Source organism: Phyllostomus discolor, chromosome 4, assembly GCF_004126475.2.
Source record: "Phyllostomus discolor isolate MPI-MPIP mPhyDis1 chromosome 4, mPhyDis1.pri.v3, whole genome shotgun sequence".
Lineage (NCBI taxonomy): Eukaryota > Metazoa > Chordata > Mammalia > Chiroptera > Phyllostomidae > Phyllostomus > Phyllostomus discolor.
Window position 1 is genome coordinate 388435 of NC_040906.2, and position 15880 is coordinate 404314.

General features: G+C 63.2%; 1 protein-coding gene across 2 annotated transcripts in view; it reads left to right on the top strand.

Moving 5' to 3' along the window:
- Positions 1–15880, top strand: part of LOC114493849 (high density lipoprotein binding protein) — a 59380-nt gene that overhangs the window by 32117 nt on the left and 11383 nt on the right. For both annotated transcript variants that reach the window (XM_028508561.2, XM_028508560.2), the window contains exons 6-15: positions 4656–5078; positions 5552–5758; positions 5870–5977; positions 6862–6966; positions 7208–7286; positions 9662–9801; positions 11098–11202; positions 11324–11437; positions 12306–12392; positions 12571–12702. In XM_028508561.2, the coding sequence (XP_028364362.1) occupies positions 4656–5078; positions 5552–5758; positions 5870–5977; positions 6862–6966; positions 7208–7286; positions 9662–9801; positions 11098–11202; positions 11324–11437; positions 12306–12392; positions 12571–12702 (1500 nt within the window). The remainder of the gene's footprint in view (positions 1–4655; positions 5079–5551; positions 5759–5869; positions 5978–6861; positions 6967–7207; positions 7287–9661; positions 9802–11097; positions 11203–11323; positions 11438–12305; positions 12393–12570; positions 12703–15880) is intronic.

The following is a 15880-nucleotide window of genomic DNA, read 5'->3' on the forward strand; positions in this document are numbered from 1 at the left end:
TCCCACCAGTGGGCAGGTCTGCAGTTCAGAGGTGGGACAGCGACCTTCAGCGCCTCCTGGCGTTTTTAGTGAAAAACCACTAACTCAGTAGTAGAACTGGGACCACTCCTGTTGGTGCTCCTGGGGCGAGGACACCAAATGCAAGCTGAAAGCTGCCCCAGACTGTGAGGCCTTCGAAGGAGCTGCGCTCGTGAGGGGCGCGCGGCTCCAGGCGCGGACCGGGGAGCCGGGCGGTGCCTGGGCCGTGGAGTGTGCGTGTCCAGGCCCACATGTGGGAGTTCAGACCAGTCCTAAGGTCCTGAACAGGCCAGTACCAGCGCTGGGGTTTGCTTGGAAACCACCCGAGTGAGTGAGGGAAGCCGTGGTGCCTCTCTCCGGCTCCCGTGGCAGAGCGTGCTCCTGCCGGTTCCGTAGAGCTGGGGTCCCTTGCCGCTGCCGCAGAGCCGTGGGCGCACGGGGGCCGCGCCGGCGCACACGGTGGAGAGGCCTGGGTCCTGGCCCGGCACTCGGGGCCGGGGGGCAGCCCCGAACCCCGCCGGCTCCAGGGCATTTTAAGTCACCAAGTGCAGGAAGTGGAGATGTGGTGTGTGAATGACCTCCCGTGGCGGCTGGTGTGTCGTGGCCTCTCAGACTCGTGTCGTCGTCTGCTCGTTGGTGTTTGAACGGTCCGTGGTCGAGTCCTGGGGGGAGAGGGGCCACTGGGAAGGCGGGTGTCCCTGGTGTCCCTCCTTCTCCCTGGCCGACTCCCCCCCCTCATTTACATTGAATTAAATCACAGGCACACATTCACCTGTAAATAGTTCAGTGGGGTGTAACTCACTAAAACTAACAGTAATTTCTTGATATACCCCGCTCCACCCCGTCTGCATGTGAACTACCCTCACGGTGTGTTCAGGTCCCTGTCCGCCCGCGGCCCGCCCGCCGTGTGTGCTTTCTGGGCCGAGAGTCTCTCTGCGCTTCAGCAGTGTCCCTCCCTCTTCCGACGCCCTTGGGTGTGGGGGCGCCAGGTGCGTCTCGTCGTTTCCTGTGAACTGGGGGAAAGGAGAGTTGGGGGCTTGGCCACTCCCATGGGCACCTTGTTTGCTGGGGGAGAGAGCTTGTGGGTGGTGTGGTGTGCTTGGCGCTGCTTCCAGGGTTGACCCCCGGGCAGAGGCGTCGTCTTCGGCTGAGCCAGCGAGCCTGTGCTGAGCGGCTGCCTCAGGCGTCACTGTGGCCGCCCGCTGCGTGCGTGCGTGCGAGGCTGGGGCTTTCTCAACTCCGCCACCGCCCCTCCCCCACGCCGGGAGGGGGCCTTCAGGGAAGAGCTGTCCTGCTGGGCCAAGGGAGCGGGGAGGCCAGGGCAGGTCCTGGGTCCTGATCTCCCTCTTCACTGTCCGACCAAAGTGGCCTCTCGAACCGTCACCGGTGAGCCTCGAGCCTTTTTGGTGTCGTCGGGCCTTCTGAGGGCTTGTTAGCCGTTCTTGAAACCGTGGTTGCCTTGTTCTCAGCCGGCGCTCAGGCCCCTTGCCGCGGGTTCCCTGCAGCTGCCCCGCGGGACCGCCCACCTCCACCCACTTCCCATCTCTGGCAGAGGCCTGTCGGGTTGCCTCCCGCAGACCTGGAATCTGCCGATTGTCCAGGAGTTCCCGGTACTGGCCGTGGGAAGTCGCTTTTGGGTTCAGACCAACCCTTCTGATTAAGGCGGAGGGCCGTGGGTCTTACGGTCACCTGAAGTCCTCCTTCTCTCTGTTTAGGTCAGGCTGTCATCGCGATGGGTAGTTGAGGTCTTTCGCCTCAGTGTGTTTCCACTTGGGGAAGCCACTTCGGCGTCGGACGACCGCAGTCCGAGCTGTGCCCCTGGCCTCCCGAGCCGGCCCCCCCCCGGCCCTGCTCCCGCCCGCCCGCCGCTGGCTGAGGTCTCTCCTCAGTCTTTCCGTCTCCGTCAGATCCTCCCTGCTGGGGTCGGGGAGGAGCAGCACGAGGGAGCTGGCCGTTGACTCTGCCCGTTTTCGGGAGGCGTCTGTGTGACGGCGGCCGCGCCCGCGCCCTGCGGTGGGACACAGCACGCCCTCTGCTCCGGCCGGTTGCGGGGAAGCCCTCCTGCACGCGCTGCTCCCTGTTCCACCCCGCGTCGGGCCCACAAGGGAGGGGGCTGGGTCAGCGGGCGGCAGGTGACGGCCAGGCCGCCCCCCAGGGGGCTCTGCCCTCGAGCTCCACCGCCGCCCTGCGGGCCCAGCCAGTGCCGGGGCGTCAGGCTGAGAGGCAGCTGCATAGACTCTGTCTTGCACTGTTTGTCCTTTTAACAAAGATTTCATTTACTTATTTTTTAGGGAGAGGTGAAGGGAGGCAGAAAGAGAGGGAGAGGAACATGGAACAGTTGCCTGCCGCCCCCACCCGGGGGCCTGGCCTGCAGTCCAGGCTTGTGCGCTGCCTGGGGGAACCTAGCTGGCGACCTTGCGGTTCATGGGAGGATGCCCGCCCGGCGGGCCGCCCGGGAGGGGACGTTTGCATTGTTCTGATGGGCAGGACTGAGCACCGTCTCTTCCCGCTTTCTCTGGGCCCTGTTCTCGCCCTTTCCTGTCGAGGAGCCAGAGCTGTCCGTCGGGCTCCCTGCATTAACCCTGCCAGACACCCTGTCGGCCGTGCGTCCCAGCAGGCTTCCCTGTTTGCCGCTCGGGCCTGAGCTTGTGCCCTGCTCCCTGCAAGGTCACTGATGGGCAGGGAAACCCACTGAGCACTTTCATTTTGGTCGTTGTTACGAAAGTACTTTTCCACTTCGGGGTTCGTAGGCACGTTTGTTCACATTTCCTCTGGTGCGTGTAAGGGTGTTCTTACACCCCAGTTCCTGCCTGGTGTTGACGGTGTTCCCGGAGTTGGCCGTGACCGGTGCCGGGTCCACGTGCAGTCTTGCCCGGCCCCATCCGGCTCTCGGGTCGTCGGCGCCTTGTTAAAGAGAACACCCCCCCCCCCACCAACTCGAGTGACTGTTTACCACTCGCTGGACCTTCGCCCTGGGCTTCCCTCGGGCCCCGGCCTCTGTGTGGGCCGGGACGCCCCGGCTCGGACGCGGTGGTCGAGGCCGCCCCGCCGAGCGGTCTCCCCGGTGCCCCCCGTGCTGCCCTCCTTCGGGGCGTGCGGTCGGTCGTGTCCTTCTGCGTTTTCCTCGCAAACTGTGCCATCGGCTTCTTCTCACCGTTGCCTGAGGCCCTCGAAGGGAAGTGCTGTGACGTCTGATGCCCATAGTCCACCTTGTTTGCCAGCTTGAAGTCCAGCCCCTTGGCTGTCCTTCCCTCTGTGCTGCTGCTGCTGCTGCCGCTGCCGGAAGGGGGCGGCCTCTTCCCTCTTGCCCTGTGACGGGTTGCCTTTCGCTCAGTGGCAGCCGCTGGCGTCCAGGTTCCAGTCCCACCTCCCTGTTACCGACGGTGATGAAGCAGCGGTTTCCAGGGCTCCCGGCTGTGGGGTCGGGGCTCCTGCTGTCCAGCCTGTCCCCTCCTGCAGGGACGCGTTCCAGGGGGGTCCAGTCACGCAGGCAGCTGTGGGGCCGTGGGCCATGTGCTCCGTCGTGCTGGGGCGGAGGGGAGCGCCCGCCCGAGTGTGGGCCCACACAGCTCGCCGTGCTGTGCGAGGGCTGGGGGGTGGGGGGCGTCCGTTGGTCTCCATTCTCCTCCTGATTTTTATCCTGCGCGGACCTAAACTTTGCGGAGATGATAATTTTTTTCTCCACAGATCTAACACTGCGGTGAGCTGTGTTCGTTTCTGGAATAAACCTCATTTGATCAGAATGTGCCAGCCAGCGAGCGGCCTCGGCTTCCGTGCGGGCCGGGGGTGAGGCCGCCCTCGTGGCCTCCGTGATGAGGGCCGCGTCTGTTGTCGGCACTCTGTGTCCTGAAGCCCTGCCCCTCGGAGGGGGGCGGGAGGCGGGGGCTGGCCGGGCTGTGGTTTTCTGCCAGGACAGCGGTGGAAACCTTACGGCTCTCCTTTGCTTTGTTTTGTTTCTGTATTTTTTAAGTTTTCTTAGTAGACGGCTGTTTTCTGCATGGAGTTAGAAAGACTGGAAGCCTCCCTCTTCCCCCAGGTTTCTCTGTGACCTCAGGAAGTTGGTTGAGTTCTGGTAGTTTGACCCACGGGGTGAAGGGTTTGGATCGTGTCCATTTTCTTCACTCAGATGAGTTGTCTGTTTTAACTGGTTGTAACGGAGACAGAACAGTTTATTGCCAGACACTGGGCTTGTGTCCAAAAAGAGGGCCCAGCACCCCAGAGACAGAAGGTCCTCTGGGCAGTCGGCACGTCCCGGCGTTCCTGCCGTGTCCCGGCGGGGCATCGGAGTCGCTGGCGTGCCAAACAAGACACGTCCTGGGATATCCCTGCCCTCGTGTGGCTTGTGGCCAGGCTGAGGCGAGGCCGGACAGAGAACTACCACCAAATAATCACCAGAATCGGAAGTGTGGCCTGAGGCCGTGGGAGTGTGTCTCACGTGCACTTGCCCGAGCTGGGGGGCCAGAGCGAGTGTGCCCAAGAGGGGGCTGTTTAACCCGCAACTGTTGTGAAGAGTGGGGAGGGTGGGCTAGGCAAAAACCAGTGAGAATGGCATTCTACCCAGAGAGAATACCATGGAAAACACACTTTTTCAGAACCTACAAGTACTTTTGTTTTCTTTGGTTCAATGCCTGTTGTAGGCCTCAGCAACTGTTGCCATTCCCAAAGAACACCATCGCTTTGTTATTGGCAAAAACGGAGAGAAACTGCAAGACTTGGAGCTGAAAACTGCAACCAAAATCCAGATCCCACGCCCGGACGACGCGAGCAACCAGATCCGGATCACGGGCACCAAAGAGGGCATCGAGAAGGCCCGCCACGAGGTGCTGCTCATCTCCGCCGAGCAGGACAAGCGAGCGGTGGAGAGGCTCGAGGTGGAGAAGGCGTTCCACCCCTTCATCGCCGGGCCCTACAACCGGCTCGTCAACGAGATCATGCAGGAGACGGGGACGCGCATCAACATCCCCCCGCCCAGCGTCGGCCGGACGGAGATCATCTTCACCGGCGAGAAGGAGCAGCTGGCACAGGCCGTGGCTCGCATCAGGAGGATCTACGAGGAGAAGGTAGCGGTGGGAGGGGTCCCGCGGGCAGAAAGGGAGCGCCCCCCCCCCCGCCCCGCCCCTCGCCTGACCCTGGAGAGGGGGCTGAGCTCGGTGTGGGGGCTGTCCCCGCCATTCCCGCCCCCGCCCCCCCCACCTGGGCTGGAGGTGCTGCCCCCGAATGGCACCTCTCTGAGGTGGCCGTCACCTCCAGTTGGTGTTGGTGACTCTGAGGGCTGGAACTTGTTCCTTAATCTGGGGAGAGGGCGTGGTGTTTGTGGCTCTTCCAGGTCTGGGCTTCCCTGGACTTGCGGGTAATCCTTTTGAGGAGGACATCCAGCCCTTGGTCACAGTGGGGTTTCTGGGGATTGGCCGGTCATTGTTTTCCCTTCCAGGGGCTCAACAGCTATAGCCTGGGCCCCGTGTCCTGCCATCTGCCCTCTGGGGACCGCACTCTGTCCCCACCGGCCCCGCCTGCGCCCTTCTCTCTGGCTTAGAAAAAGAAGACCACGACCATCGCCGTGGAGGTGAAGAAGTCCCAGCACAAGTACGTCATCGGGCCCAAGGGCAACTCCCTGCAGGAGATCCTGGACCGCACGGGCGTCTCCGTGGAGATCCCGCCCTCCGACAGTGCGTCTGAGACCGTGATTCTCCGGGGCGAGCCCGAGAAGCTGGGGCAGGCGCTGACTGAGGTCTACGCCAAGGTAGCCGCCTCCCGAGTGGGCCCGGGGACGGGGCCTGCCGGGTCGGGGGCTCGCCCGCCCCTGAGCCCTGCTGAGCAGCCTGGCTCATGGTTTGTTTCCGGGTTTTCCCAGGCCAACAGTTTCACCATCTCCTCCGTCACAGCACCTTCCTGGCTCCACCGTTTCATCATTGGCAAGAAGGGGCAGAACCTGGCCAAGATAACCCAGCAGATGCCGAAGGTGAGGGGCCCGCCGGGTCGCGGGGGCCTCGCGTCCTGGTGCCCGTCCGACCTGCGTTGTGGGTTTGCCGTGCATCCTGTCAGGCGCCTTCAAGGACTGGCATGGTTCTCGAAAGTTAGAATGAGGTGTTTTTTTTTACGTCTCTCTCATTCTTCCAGTCTTTTTCACCAGAGAAGGTGTGTGTTGCGAGGTTTGATGGCTGTCTCCAGAGTCACCTCGTTTAGTGACAGTGTGACAGCGGCTCCCGGCTCCAGCAGCTGGGGGTTCTGGGGAGCAGGCTGTCCGGGCGGTCTCCTTGGTCAGCCCAGAGCAGGTGGTAGCTCCCAGGACCCTGAGCAGGGCAGGAAGGGCCGGGGGACACGCGTCGCGGTGTGTCCTGGTCCACGTGCGGGCCGTCTCTGCTCCCTCGGTGGCCGTCGTACTTACGAGATCCCAGTCCTGGTTCACACCAGTGGGCCGCCTCCCTGGGACCAGTCTTCCTCGAGGTCCCGTCCTTATCTGGTGTGGTGTACGTGGGGGCAGTGGCCTTGTCTGAGGACCGCCGTCGGGCAGCCGTAGCTGGGTTAGAAGTCCGCCGCTGCCAGCCGGCGCGCTCTGCGTGCGACCAGCGGGGAGGGGCGGTCCGCGGTGCACAGGACGTCTGCCGTCCGGCTGTGGCCGGTGGCGGGCACAGCGTGCAGGCCTGTGCGGCCCTGTGCTTGGGGAAGGGGAGGTGACCAGGCCACGGCGTTCAGCACCAAAGTGGCCGAGTTGTCCTGGGCCCTCTGCGGCTCTCTGTGCCGTGGACGAGCACCCGCGCGAGGGGCGCGGGTCGGCCGCTGCCCTGGGGAAGCCTGTCGGGTCAGAGGCCGCCGCCCCCACGGGCCCTCGCTCTGCCGCGGCAGGTTCACATCGAGTTCACGGAGGGCGAGGACAAGATCACCCTGGAAGGCCCCACGGAGGACGTGAACGTGGCCCAGGAGCAGATCGAGGCCATGGTGAAGGACCTGGTGAGGCGCCGGGGCGCGAGCTCAGGGCCGGAGAGTGGGGGCGGGGGGCTGCCGTCCCGCGGCGTGGCAGGCAGGCCCGGCGTGGGGGAGCACGAGACAGGAGGGTGGTGGGCTCTGGGGGTGGGCCAGCCCTGCAGCAGCCCTGACAGCAGAGCAGCCAGGACGGGCAGCGACCGCCAGGCTGGCCTGTGGCCCTGGCTGCCCAGCCTCACGCGCCGGGCTGTGCTCTGTGCTGCTGCAGGTCCACCGCATGGACTACGTGGAGATCAGCATCGACCACAAGTTCCACCGGCACCTCATCGGCAAGAGCGGGGCCAACAGTGAGTGAGGTGGCCGGCGCAGGGGCGGGCTGGGGGAAGACCCACCAGGTGTTCAGCCGGGTGTCCTCACCCAGGTGTTCAGCCTAGAGGCGAGTGTGATCGACCAGGTCAGTTCCCTGAGTCGCCCGTAGGGGCCATGGCAAAGGCAACCCCGAGGGTGTCGTCTGCCACGTTTCAGCCAGAGCTGCTGGGCCCTCACCCCTGACCTGACCCTGACCCTGACCCAGGAGTCAGACGTTTCTACACTCATTCCAAGTCACACAATGCAGGGAGGGATTCTGTCGGACAAACAGTAATATGTGAGCCCAGGTTCAGTGTTGGCCTTACCTGTGCCAGGTAGGTAGCACAAGCTGAGACGGCATCAGAAATGTGTTCGGTGAGCTCGGTGTGAACTTCAGGATGTTTTAAATGCTTTCTTGCTTAGTTGAGCTGCACGGCCGTCGTGCACATCACAGTACTTACCAGTTCTGGGAACGGCCCTGTCTCACCTTCAGGGGCCGTTCTGTCTGCTGCCATCCTGGGTGCTTCCCCAGGCTCTGCGGGCCCCGTGTCCCCCGCCCTGAGCAGGCAGGAGCCTCCGAGAGTGTGTGCCCTCTGGAGGGGGGGGGGTGCCCTCCAGGGTGTGCGCCCCGTGTGGCTGTCGGTGTTCAGAGCACACGTCTGCTTGTTGCTGCTTCGCCAGCTGTCGGTCTGGTGTCCCGGGACCGTGTGTGTTTGTTTTTCTTTCAGACTTTATTTATGTCTTTTTCGAGAGAAGGGAAGGGAGGGTAAAAGAAGGAGAGAAGCATCAGTGTGTGGTTGCCTCTTATCTGTTCCCTACTGGGGCGCTGGCCTGCAGCCCAGGCATGTGCCCCCACTGGGAATTGAACCAGCGACCCTGTGGTTTGCAGGCCCATGCTCAGTCCATGGAGCCACACCAGCCAGGGCTCCTGGAGCGACTTAAACGGCGGCGGCGGCGGTACTCACCTGCACGCAGGCTCGGACCGCAATGCCCCATCAACTTGCTTTGGTCTCTGTGTTTTGGTTAACTTAGTGTTTTCTTCAACAACGTGAGGAAGTGCAGTGTTAACATTAATTTCTGGGTTTCTGCTCATGAGGAAGTGTGGGTCCGCTTAGCGTGGTTTAAAAAATCGTGTCCTGTTTTCTTCTGGTTCAGCTGCCAACCCTTGTTTTCTGTCACAGTCTAAGACCTGCCACACAGCTCCTGTCCGTGGCTGCCCAGCCCTCCTCTCCGTGTCCAAGCACGCTGGCCGAGGGCTGTCGTGGGGCCTGGAGCCCACCCTGGTCACCCTCCCCACGCAGAGGGCCAAACGGCCCTGTTTCTGGGGATGCGGCCTCTCCAGGGTGTAGGCACCGTGTTCTGCTCAGAGGAGGAGCCGGGGGGGGGGGGGGGGGTTCTGACTCCACCCCCCTCCCAATGACGGCAGAGTGCTGGTTGGCGTCTGAGCTGGCCGTGCCGTCTCAGGCAGCGGCGCGGCGTCGGTGGAGTCGGTCCCGGTCAGCAGGGGTGCTCTCGACGGTAACGGGGGGCCTCTGGCTCTGTTCATTTGTTTACCTCGAGAGAAGTTTTTTGATTCACGGTTCCCAAACTTGTCTCCACGTTAGAAACACCTGCGATCTGGTAAATACAATGTGTCCTCTCCGTCATCTGTAGGTTCTCGAAATCTGCGACACTAAGTGGAACAAAGCTCACAGAGCCCATTTTATCAGTGCCTAATGACCTGACCCAGAGTTAGGCCCCACAACATAGTTGGGGTCACAAAAACGTCACCAAACTTCTAAATGAAGACCCAAAAATACTTCTAATGTTTAACATAAAAAATAAGATAATTTTCTTGTTACCCACTCTTTCCAGTTCAGGGTCGTAGGGGGCCGAACCCTGTCCCAGAAGCCCAGGGTGCGAGGTGGCACCCGCCCTGGACAGGACCCCCTCCCGTGGCAGGGCCGCCTGCGCCCCCAGAGACGGGGGCAGTGCAGGCACAGTGTCCCCTCCTCCAGGCACACCCTCGGGGCACGGGGGACGGAGCGCACCCCACACGGGCGGTGGCCCTGCCGGGAGCCCATGTGCCCTCCCTGCTCACCAGCGCTGCAGTGAAAGCACGTTGAACGGAACGGCGCTGTGTTCTGAGGCTCCGGGCAGACGGCAGGCCGGCCGAGGCCCGGGTAGTGCAGCCCGTGGCCGGCCCGTGGGGGGGATGGCGCCCAGCCTGGGCTGCAGGGCGGGGGGCCTTGCTCTGGGGGCCTCGCCGTCCTTCCTGCCTGTGGGACGGCTGCCTGGGCTCCTCGGGGCCGGAGCCGAGTCAGTCACCCCAACGTCAGGAGTCGGCCGCCTGCCGAGACCCCGAGTTCAGAGTGTGCCCTCTTGTGTGCCCCAGTCAACAGGATCAAAGACCAGTACAAGGTGTCCGTGCGCATCCCCCCCGACAGCGAGAAGAGCAGCCTGATCCGCATCGAGGGCGACCCGCAGGGCGTGCAGCAGGCCAAGCGGGAGCTGCTGGAGCTCGCCTCCCGCATGGTGAGCCCGGGGCCGGGGCCCGCGGGCACCGCACAGCGCGGCAGGGTCGGCCGGCGCCGTCCTGCTGGGCCACCTGCTGTGCTGGGCTCTGGGGCTCTGTGGTGGGGGGCTCCAGGGGCCACGAGGGCTTTCCTGGGTTCCTGAAGGCACCAGGTGGCGTGTGTGGGTCCCAGGTTGAGAGTCCCTGGTGGGAGGTTCTCTGCAGACGGGCGGGAGCTCAGTGAGCCTCGTTCCTGGCGTTCAGACGCAGGTGCTGGGCTGCCCGGGGCTGCTCCCAGTGTGCGCCGGGGTCAAGTGCAGAGAACCTCCCAGCAGCAAATCCCAGGCTGGGCAGCATGTGGCTCACCTGGTGCTTCTGAATCCAAGTGAGCCCAGCACTGCCCAGGGGCTCAGAGCTTAGCACGGACGTGTGCAGACTGTCGGGAAAGCCTCGTCAGGGCCGGGGCCAGGGCCAGCCCCAGGGTCGGCCGCCCTCACCCCAGGCGTTCTCGGTCAGCTCTCCTGCAGTGCCCACGCTGGGGCCCCGGTCAGAGGCCAGCTTCGGGACAGGGCTTTCGCTCCCCAGTCATCCGGGTAGGGCGCGGCCTCCCTCTGTGCCCTCGCCGTCCTGAGCTCACTCCTCAGTCGGGAGTGTCCGGGCTCTCCTTCGTCGGCCGGCTCTCATCCTGCAGCCCAGGGCCCCCTGCTCGGGGGGCGTCCTGTCCCCAGGTCACCTCCCGAGCCTCGTGTCTCTGCCGCCCTGCGCCAGTCTGCTCTGGCATCTCCAGATTCCTTAACCTGTGTGGTTGGTGGGTAGCGTGCCCACCGCCCCGCTGGTGTCCTCTTCCGGCACCTGCTTTAACAGGCCCTCGGGAGGAGGCGGAGGGCCACGTGGGGCAGCCCCACGGTCGGCCTCTCCTTCGCAGGAAGGCATACGGGGCCACCCTCCGAGCCTCCTTGTGGTGAGCACGGGCTGCTCCCCGCCGTGCAGAGCACCAGGCCCCCCTTGGACTCTGGTGGTTCTCGTTGGAACACAGGCGCCGAGGGGGTCGCTCCGCCGGTGGCAGTGCTGCGGTCCCACCCTTGGGAGTAGGGTTCCTCACCGTGCCTTGCCCGGGGGCGACACCCACCCGGGCGGCAGACAGTGTGATGGTGGTTCCGGAGGGCAGGTGTCTCTCGGGCCCTGTCCACTGGCCAGTGCGCCTGGTACCGCCTCCCTGCTGCTCAGCGTCCTGGGGCTCCCGGGGCCTCCCGCTGGGAGGGGCTGCTCCCCTCGCTTGTGACAAGCGACCTCCTTCACCTCGATTGTACCTCCAGGAGAACGAGCGCACCAAGGACCTCATCATCGAGCAGAGATTCCACCGCACGATCATCGGGCAGAAGGGCGAACGGATCCGTGAGATTCGAGACAAGTTCCCGGAGGTGCGGCCCCCCAGAGCCTCATCGCCCTGACCCCCGGGGCCGCCGGGTGGGCCCTGGGGAGCGTGTGAGGTGTGGGAGTTCTCGCCAATGATCGACTTGGTCTCCTGGTGGTTTATCCTAGGTTATCATCAACTTTCCAGACCCAGCACAAAAAAGCGACATTGTCCAGCTCAGAGGCCCCAAGAACGAGGTGGAAAAGTGCACGAAATACATGCAGAAGATGGTGGCGGATTTGGTAGGGGCGCGTTCCACCCGGGGCTGTGGGGTGGGGATGAGTGCGTCGGGGCCCCAGCCCCGGGGAGCACACTGGGGTGCTGGGTGGGCCTGTCGTCTCCGGGGTTTGGGACACAGCTGGGGCGACACCCCTCCATACCTGGTGTTTAGATCAGCGGAGGTCGTCATAATGTGAGTGTCCGTGGAGTTAAAGTGGGGAGACCTCCGTGTCCCAGGACAGGTGACTTTGTCTCCTTCGGGGGTCTTCAGACCGCTGGAAATGAGCCGTCCAGTCAGGAGAGCCTTGGACGAGTAGTGTTGGTGGGTGGTTCTTCCCTCCGACCCGGGGACGGAGGAGGGCACTCACTTGGTGGGGAGACTGCCAGGGGCCCTGCGCGCCCCAGTCACAGGCGGGCTCACTCGCGCCTTGCGGCCTCCTGGGAGCGCCCCGGAGCCCCGGGCTTCCCGGGGCAGCCAGGCCTGTGTGCTCTGAGTCCGCTCCTCAGCTCGGAGTCCCGGCTCCATCCGTCCCCCGCTGCTCCTGTCCTGGAGGGGCCACGGGCACCCTTTTAACCTGACTCCCCGATGGGGTGCCTGGCCAGGCTCAGCGCTCCTGGATCATGCATGGAGCACGCACCTGACGGGTTCTTACGGAAGGGTGCTTTGCACTGTCACCTCTGTGAGGCCAGGGCTGCGGGTGGGTCACAGGCGTCTCACCTGTCCTGGCGACAGGCCTCCGGAGGTCAGACGGGAGAGGAGAAGCGGGCCGGAGTCTGCTCCGGAGCAGTCTGTCTGTCTGTCCTACACGTGGTCCTCGGGGAGGGAAGGGACACTCCCTAGTCTCCTTCCAACAGATGGTGGCAGTTAACCGGCTGTCTCTTGTTTCCAAGGTGGAAAATAGTTATTCGATCTCTGTTCCGATCTTCAAGCAATTCCACAAGAACATCATTGGGAAGGGAGGCGCCAACATTAAAAAGGTGACCAGCCAGCTTGACCCTGAGTCGTGGCTCTTTCTGCTCTGCCCCCCCCCCCCCCCCCCCCCCCCCGGTCCTGGGCCGTTCTGGCTTTAGATCCGCAGGAAGGGCCTCGCTTCCCTGCCCTGGGCTCCCCAGGTGTTTCCCTGGGAGTCTCAGCTCATGCCGCCTCTCCTCACAGATCCGTGAAGAGAGCAACACCAAGATCGACCTTCCAGCAGAAAACAGCAACTCGGAGACCATCGTCATCACGGGCAAGCGGGCCAACTGCGAGGCCGCCCGGAGCCGCATCCTGTCCATCCAGAAAGACCTGGTAATGGGGCTGGGCGGCTGGGGCTGGGCTGGGGCCTGGGCCCGCGTGCAGACGGGCGGCTGCACCCCCTGGAGGATCTCCGGCCGGGCCTCAGCCTCCGGGGGTGCTTGTGAGGGTGCTGAGTGGCAGCAGCCCATTTGCGTGCTTGGGGACCTTCGTGCCCTAACCATGTCCCGATTTCCTTTTTCAACGTTTGAAAAAAAACCGCCTGAGGAAGCACACACTCGCAGTGTGTGGGCAGGCGTGCGGGCGTGTGTGCACGTCTGTGGAGGCACCTCCACAGTCACGACAGCGAACCCTTCTCGCCCCTGTGGTGGCCTCGGGCCGCTTGTGACGCCCCGTCCCGTCCAGCCGTCTGCTTTGTCACCGCAGACGGGTTCGAATTGTGCAGGGCTGTCTCCGAGAACCCAGTGTCTCCCCCTGGAGTCCAGCCGCTCCGAGGCTCGTCCGTGCTGCCACGTGGCTCAGTGTGTCCTGGGTCCATCGCGGCGTGACACGCGACCTCGGGTGCGCCGGGGACGGCGAGTCGGTGTGACCGAGGTCACCACACGGCCACGAGGGGCTTCCTTGCGGTGAGAGCGTGGACGACTCTCGGCCGCTCTCCGGTGAGCGGGGGCGGCGTTAGGTGTGGTCGCCGCGCTCACACGGCGCCCCAGGACGCACTTCGCAGCCGGGGCCGGGGCCTCCCCCCCCCGCTGCCCCTCCCCCCCCCCCCGCCCCCCCCCCACCTGCGGCTGAGGGCTCCGCGCCGGTGGGCTTGGCTGCGGCCGCTTTCTCTCCGCTGCTGAGCCGTGCTTCGTTGTGTGGGTGGCTTACGAGCCCTTTTGCGTGATCTTTGCAGTTTGTGTCTTTCGAGGGGTCTGTGTCGTATTTTGTCTAAGTTGTTGAATTTAGGGGCGTCGAGTTTTTCGCAGTGGTCCCCCATTGTCTCATTGCTGTTTACGATGATGCCACCCGTCTCGTTTCCGATGCATACTTTGCAGCTTCTGAGACGCCCTCCTTGTACTCCCGGTGATACTCTTTGCTCCGAAATCTTGTGTTACAGGGGCTTTCCTTTAGGCAGCTTGCTTTTCCGTTCCGTCTCACAGTCTCTGCCTTTTTATGTTCTTTTTTCTCGTGGTGAGAAATCTTAACCTGCCCTCCTTGCGCTCCTCACCCAAGGATGTGCTCCCACTGATCTCAGAGCGAGGAGACAGGCCTAGGTGGTGGGAGGGAGAGACGGAGAGAGTAACTGGGCACCCCGACAGGGATCGAACCTGCAGCCGAGGTGCGGGCCCGGACTGGGGTTCGAACCTGCAGCCTTTCGTGTGCGGGACGACGCTCCAACCAACTGAGCCGCCCTGCCAGGGTGACAAACTCTGCCTTTTAAATCGAGGTGTTTACGTTTAGTTGTACTAGTGACCAGATGTGTTTATTACACGTTATATTCCATAGTTTACGGTACATACTTACTAACTGTAATAAATCACATTTAAAGTGGTAGTTGAACGGTTTTTATTTTTGAACTTGTGGTGAAATGCACATAAGATTCACCACCTTAACCATCTCCCGGTGCACGCTTCAGAGGCACTGAGCACGCTCAGGCTGCCGCACAACCCACACCGTCCACCACAAGAACTCCCTCGTCTTCCCCACCCGGCCCCACTCAGGAGCAGCGACGGCCTGTCCCCTCGGCCCGGCCCTGGCCCCGGCCCCTGCGTGTGGTTCTGACACGCAGCTGGGTTTTGTCCCCCCTGCTCTGTCTCTGTCCTGTTCGCTGCCTTCTGTTCCATCGCAGTTTCTCTGGTTCCTGTTGTTGCCCCTTCTGACGCGTGTGGCTCGTGCCCAGGGGGCTGCCTTGGGGTGTGGTGCGCCTCCCCCCCAGGGGCCCGCCCCGAGGGCCCCCAGCCCACCCCGTGCTCTGTCCTTGTGCCTCCTCCTCACGAGTTCGGTTGTGAGCCCACTGCATTCCCTTAACCTTTCTGTTGACGTGCCCAGCGATCTCTCACGGAGGTTTAAATAGTGAGAACACATTTTCATGCATTCACCCACCTAAATACATTTTCTGTGCTTCCTGTGCACCCTCCTGGCCTCCTTCCCTCCGTTGGACGGGCTCTGCTGCTTCCCCAGGGGCGGGGGGGTGGACAGGGGCTGGGCTCGCGCTGCGTGCCACCTGCCAGATTCGCTGCTTTCACTTAGAAGGCCGAGCTGGGGGGCGGGGGAGGTGTAGAATTCTACCAGAATCTGCCAGGCTGTCTCCCCAGGTGGCTGCACGGTTTTGCGTTCCCGTTGGCCCGAGCGCGTCCTGGGGCCCCACCTCCGGCTCCTCCCGTCGGTCGGTACTGGAGGTTCTGCTCCCTGTCACCTCACTCACGTCGTTCCTGACCGGACAGCTGAGGGCGCCCTTGGCCTTGCTCGGCTGCACAGACTTGCCTGCCTCTGGCCTTTTTTTTTTTAATTGTATCACCAGCTTTGTAGTTTTTTCATGTTTCTTTGTTTGGAGTTGATTGAACTTGGATATTTGAGTTTAGAGTTGTCATCAAATTTGGGAAAATTCGGGTCATTACTCCCTAGTAGCTTTTTCTGTCCTCGCCCCCTCCGGGGCCTCTGGGTGCTGGGTGGCGCTGATTCACTCGGGTGGGGAGGAGGGGTGGTGCTTTTTCTCCGTGCGTTTCTTTAGGTCCCTCGGCTTCCTGCAGCATCTGACCTGCCCGTCACCCCGTCTGGCATCTCCTCCCCTTCAGCTGCTTGTCTCACCTGCAGGAGTTCCGTGTGGGCTTTTCCTTCCCGCTCCTGCCACGTCCGGTCTTTCCCTCCAGCCGCTCGACCAGGTTCCGCGCGGGGAGAGCCCTTGCCATCCTCGGCCCGTCTCTGACCACCCCCCCCCCCGCCCGCTTACTCCTGGGGGCTCTCTTGTGTGTGATCCTCGTTGTGGCAGGTTCTTTCCTGTTTCTCGCCCATGAAGTGTTGTTTTATTATGCCAGACACTGTGAAGTTTATTTTGGTGGATTCTGGTTGTGTTTGTGTCCCTGTGTCTTTGTGCTTCGAGGAGTCACTTTGAAGCAGCGCACCCTCCTTGGACGTGTTGGGTGGGGTCGCGGTGCTGCTTGTCCGGGCCCAGGTGCCCCTGCGCCAGGCCAGACCCTCTGAGCCCTGCGCCCGGGTCCTGTCGGTGCCGGCCTGCCGGAGCTGCAGTCCC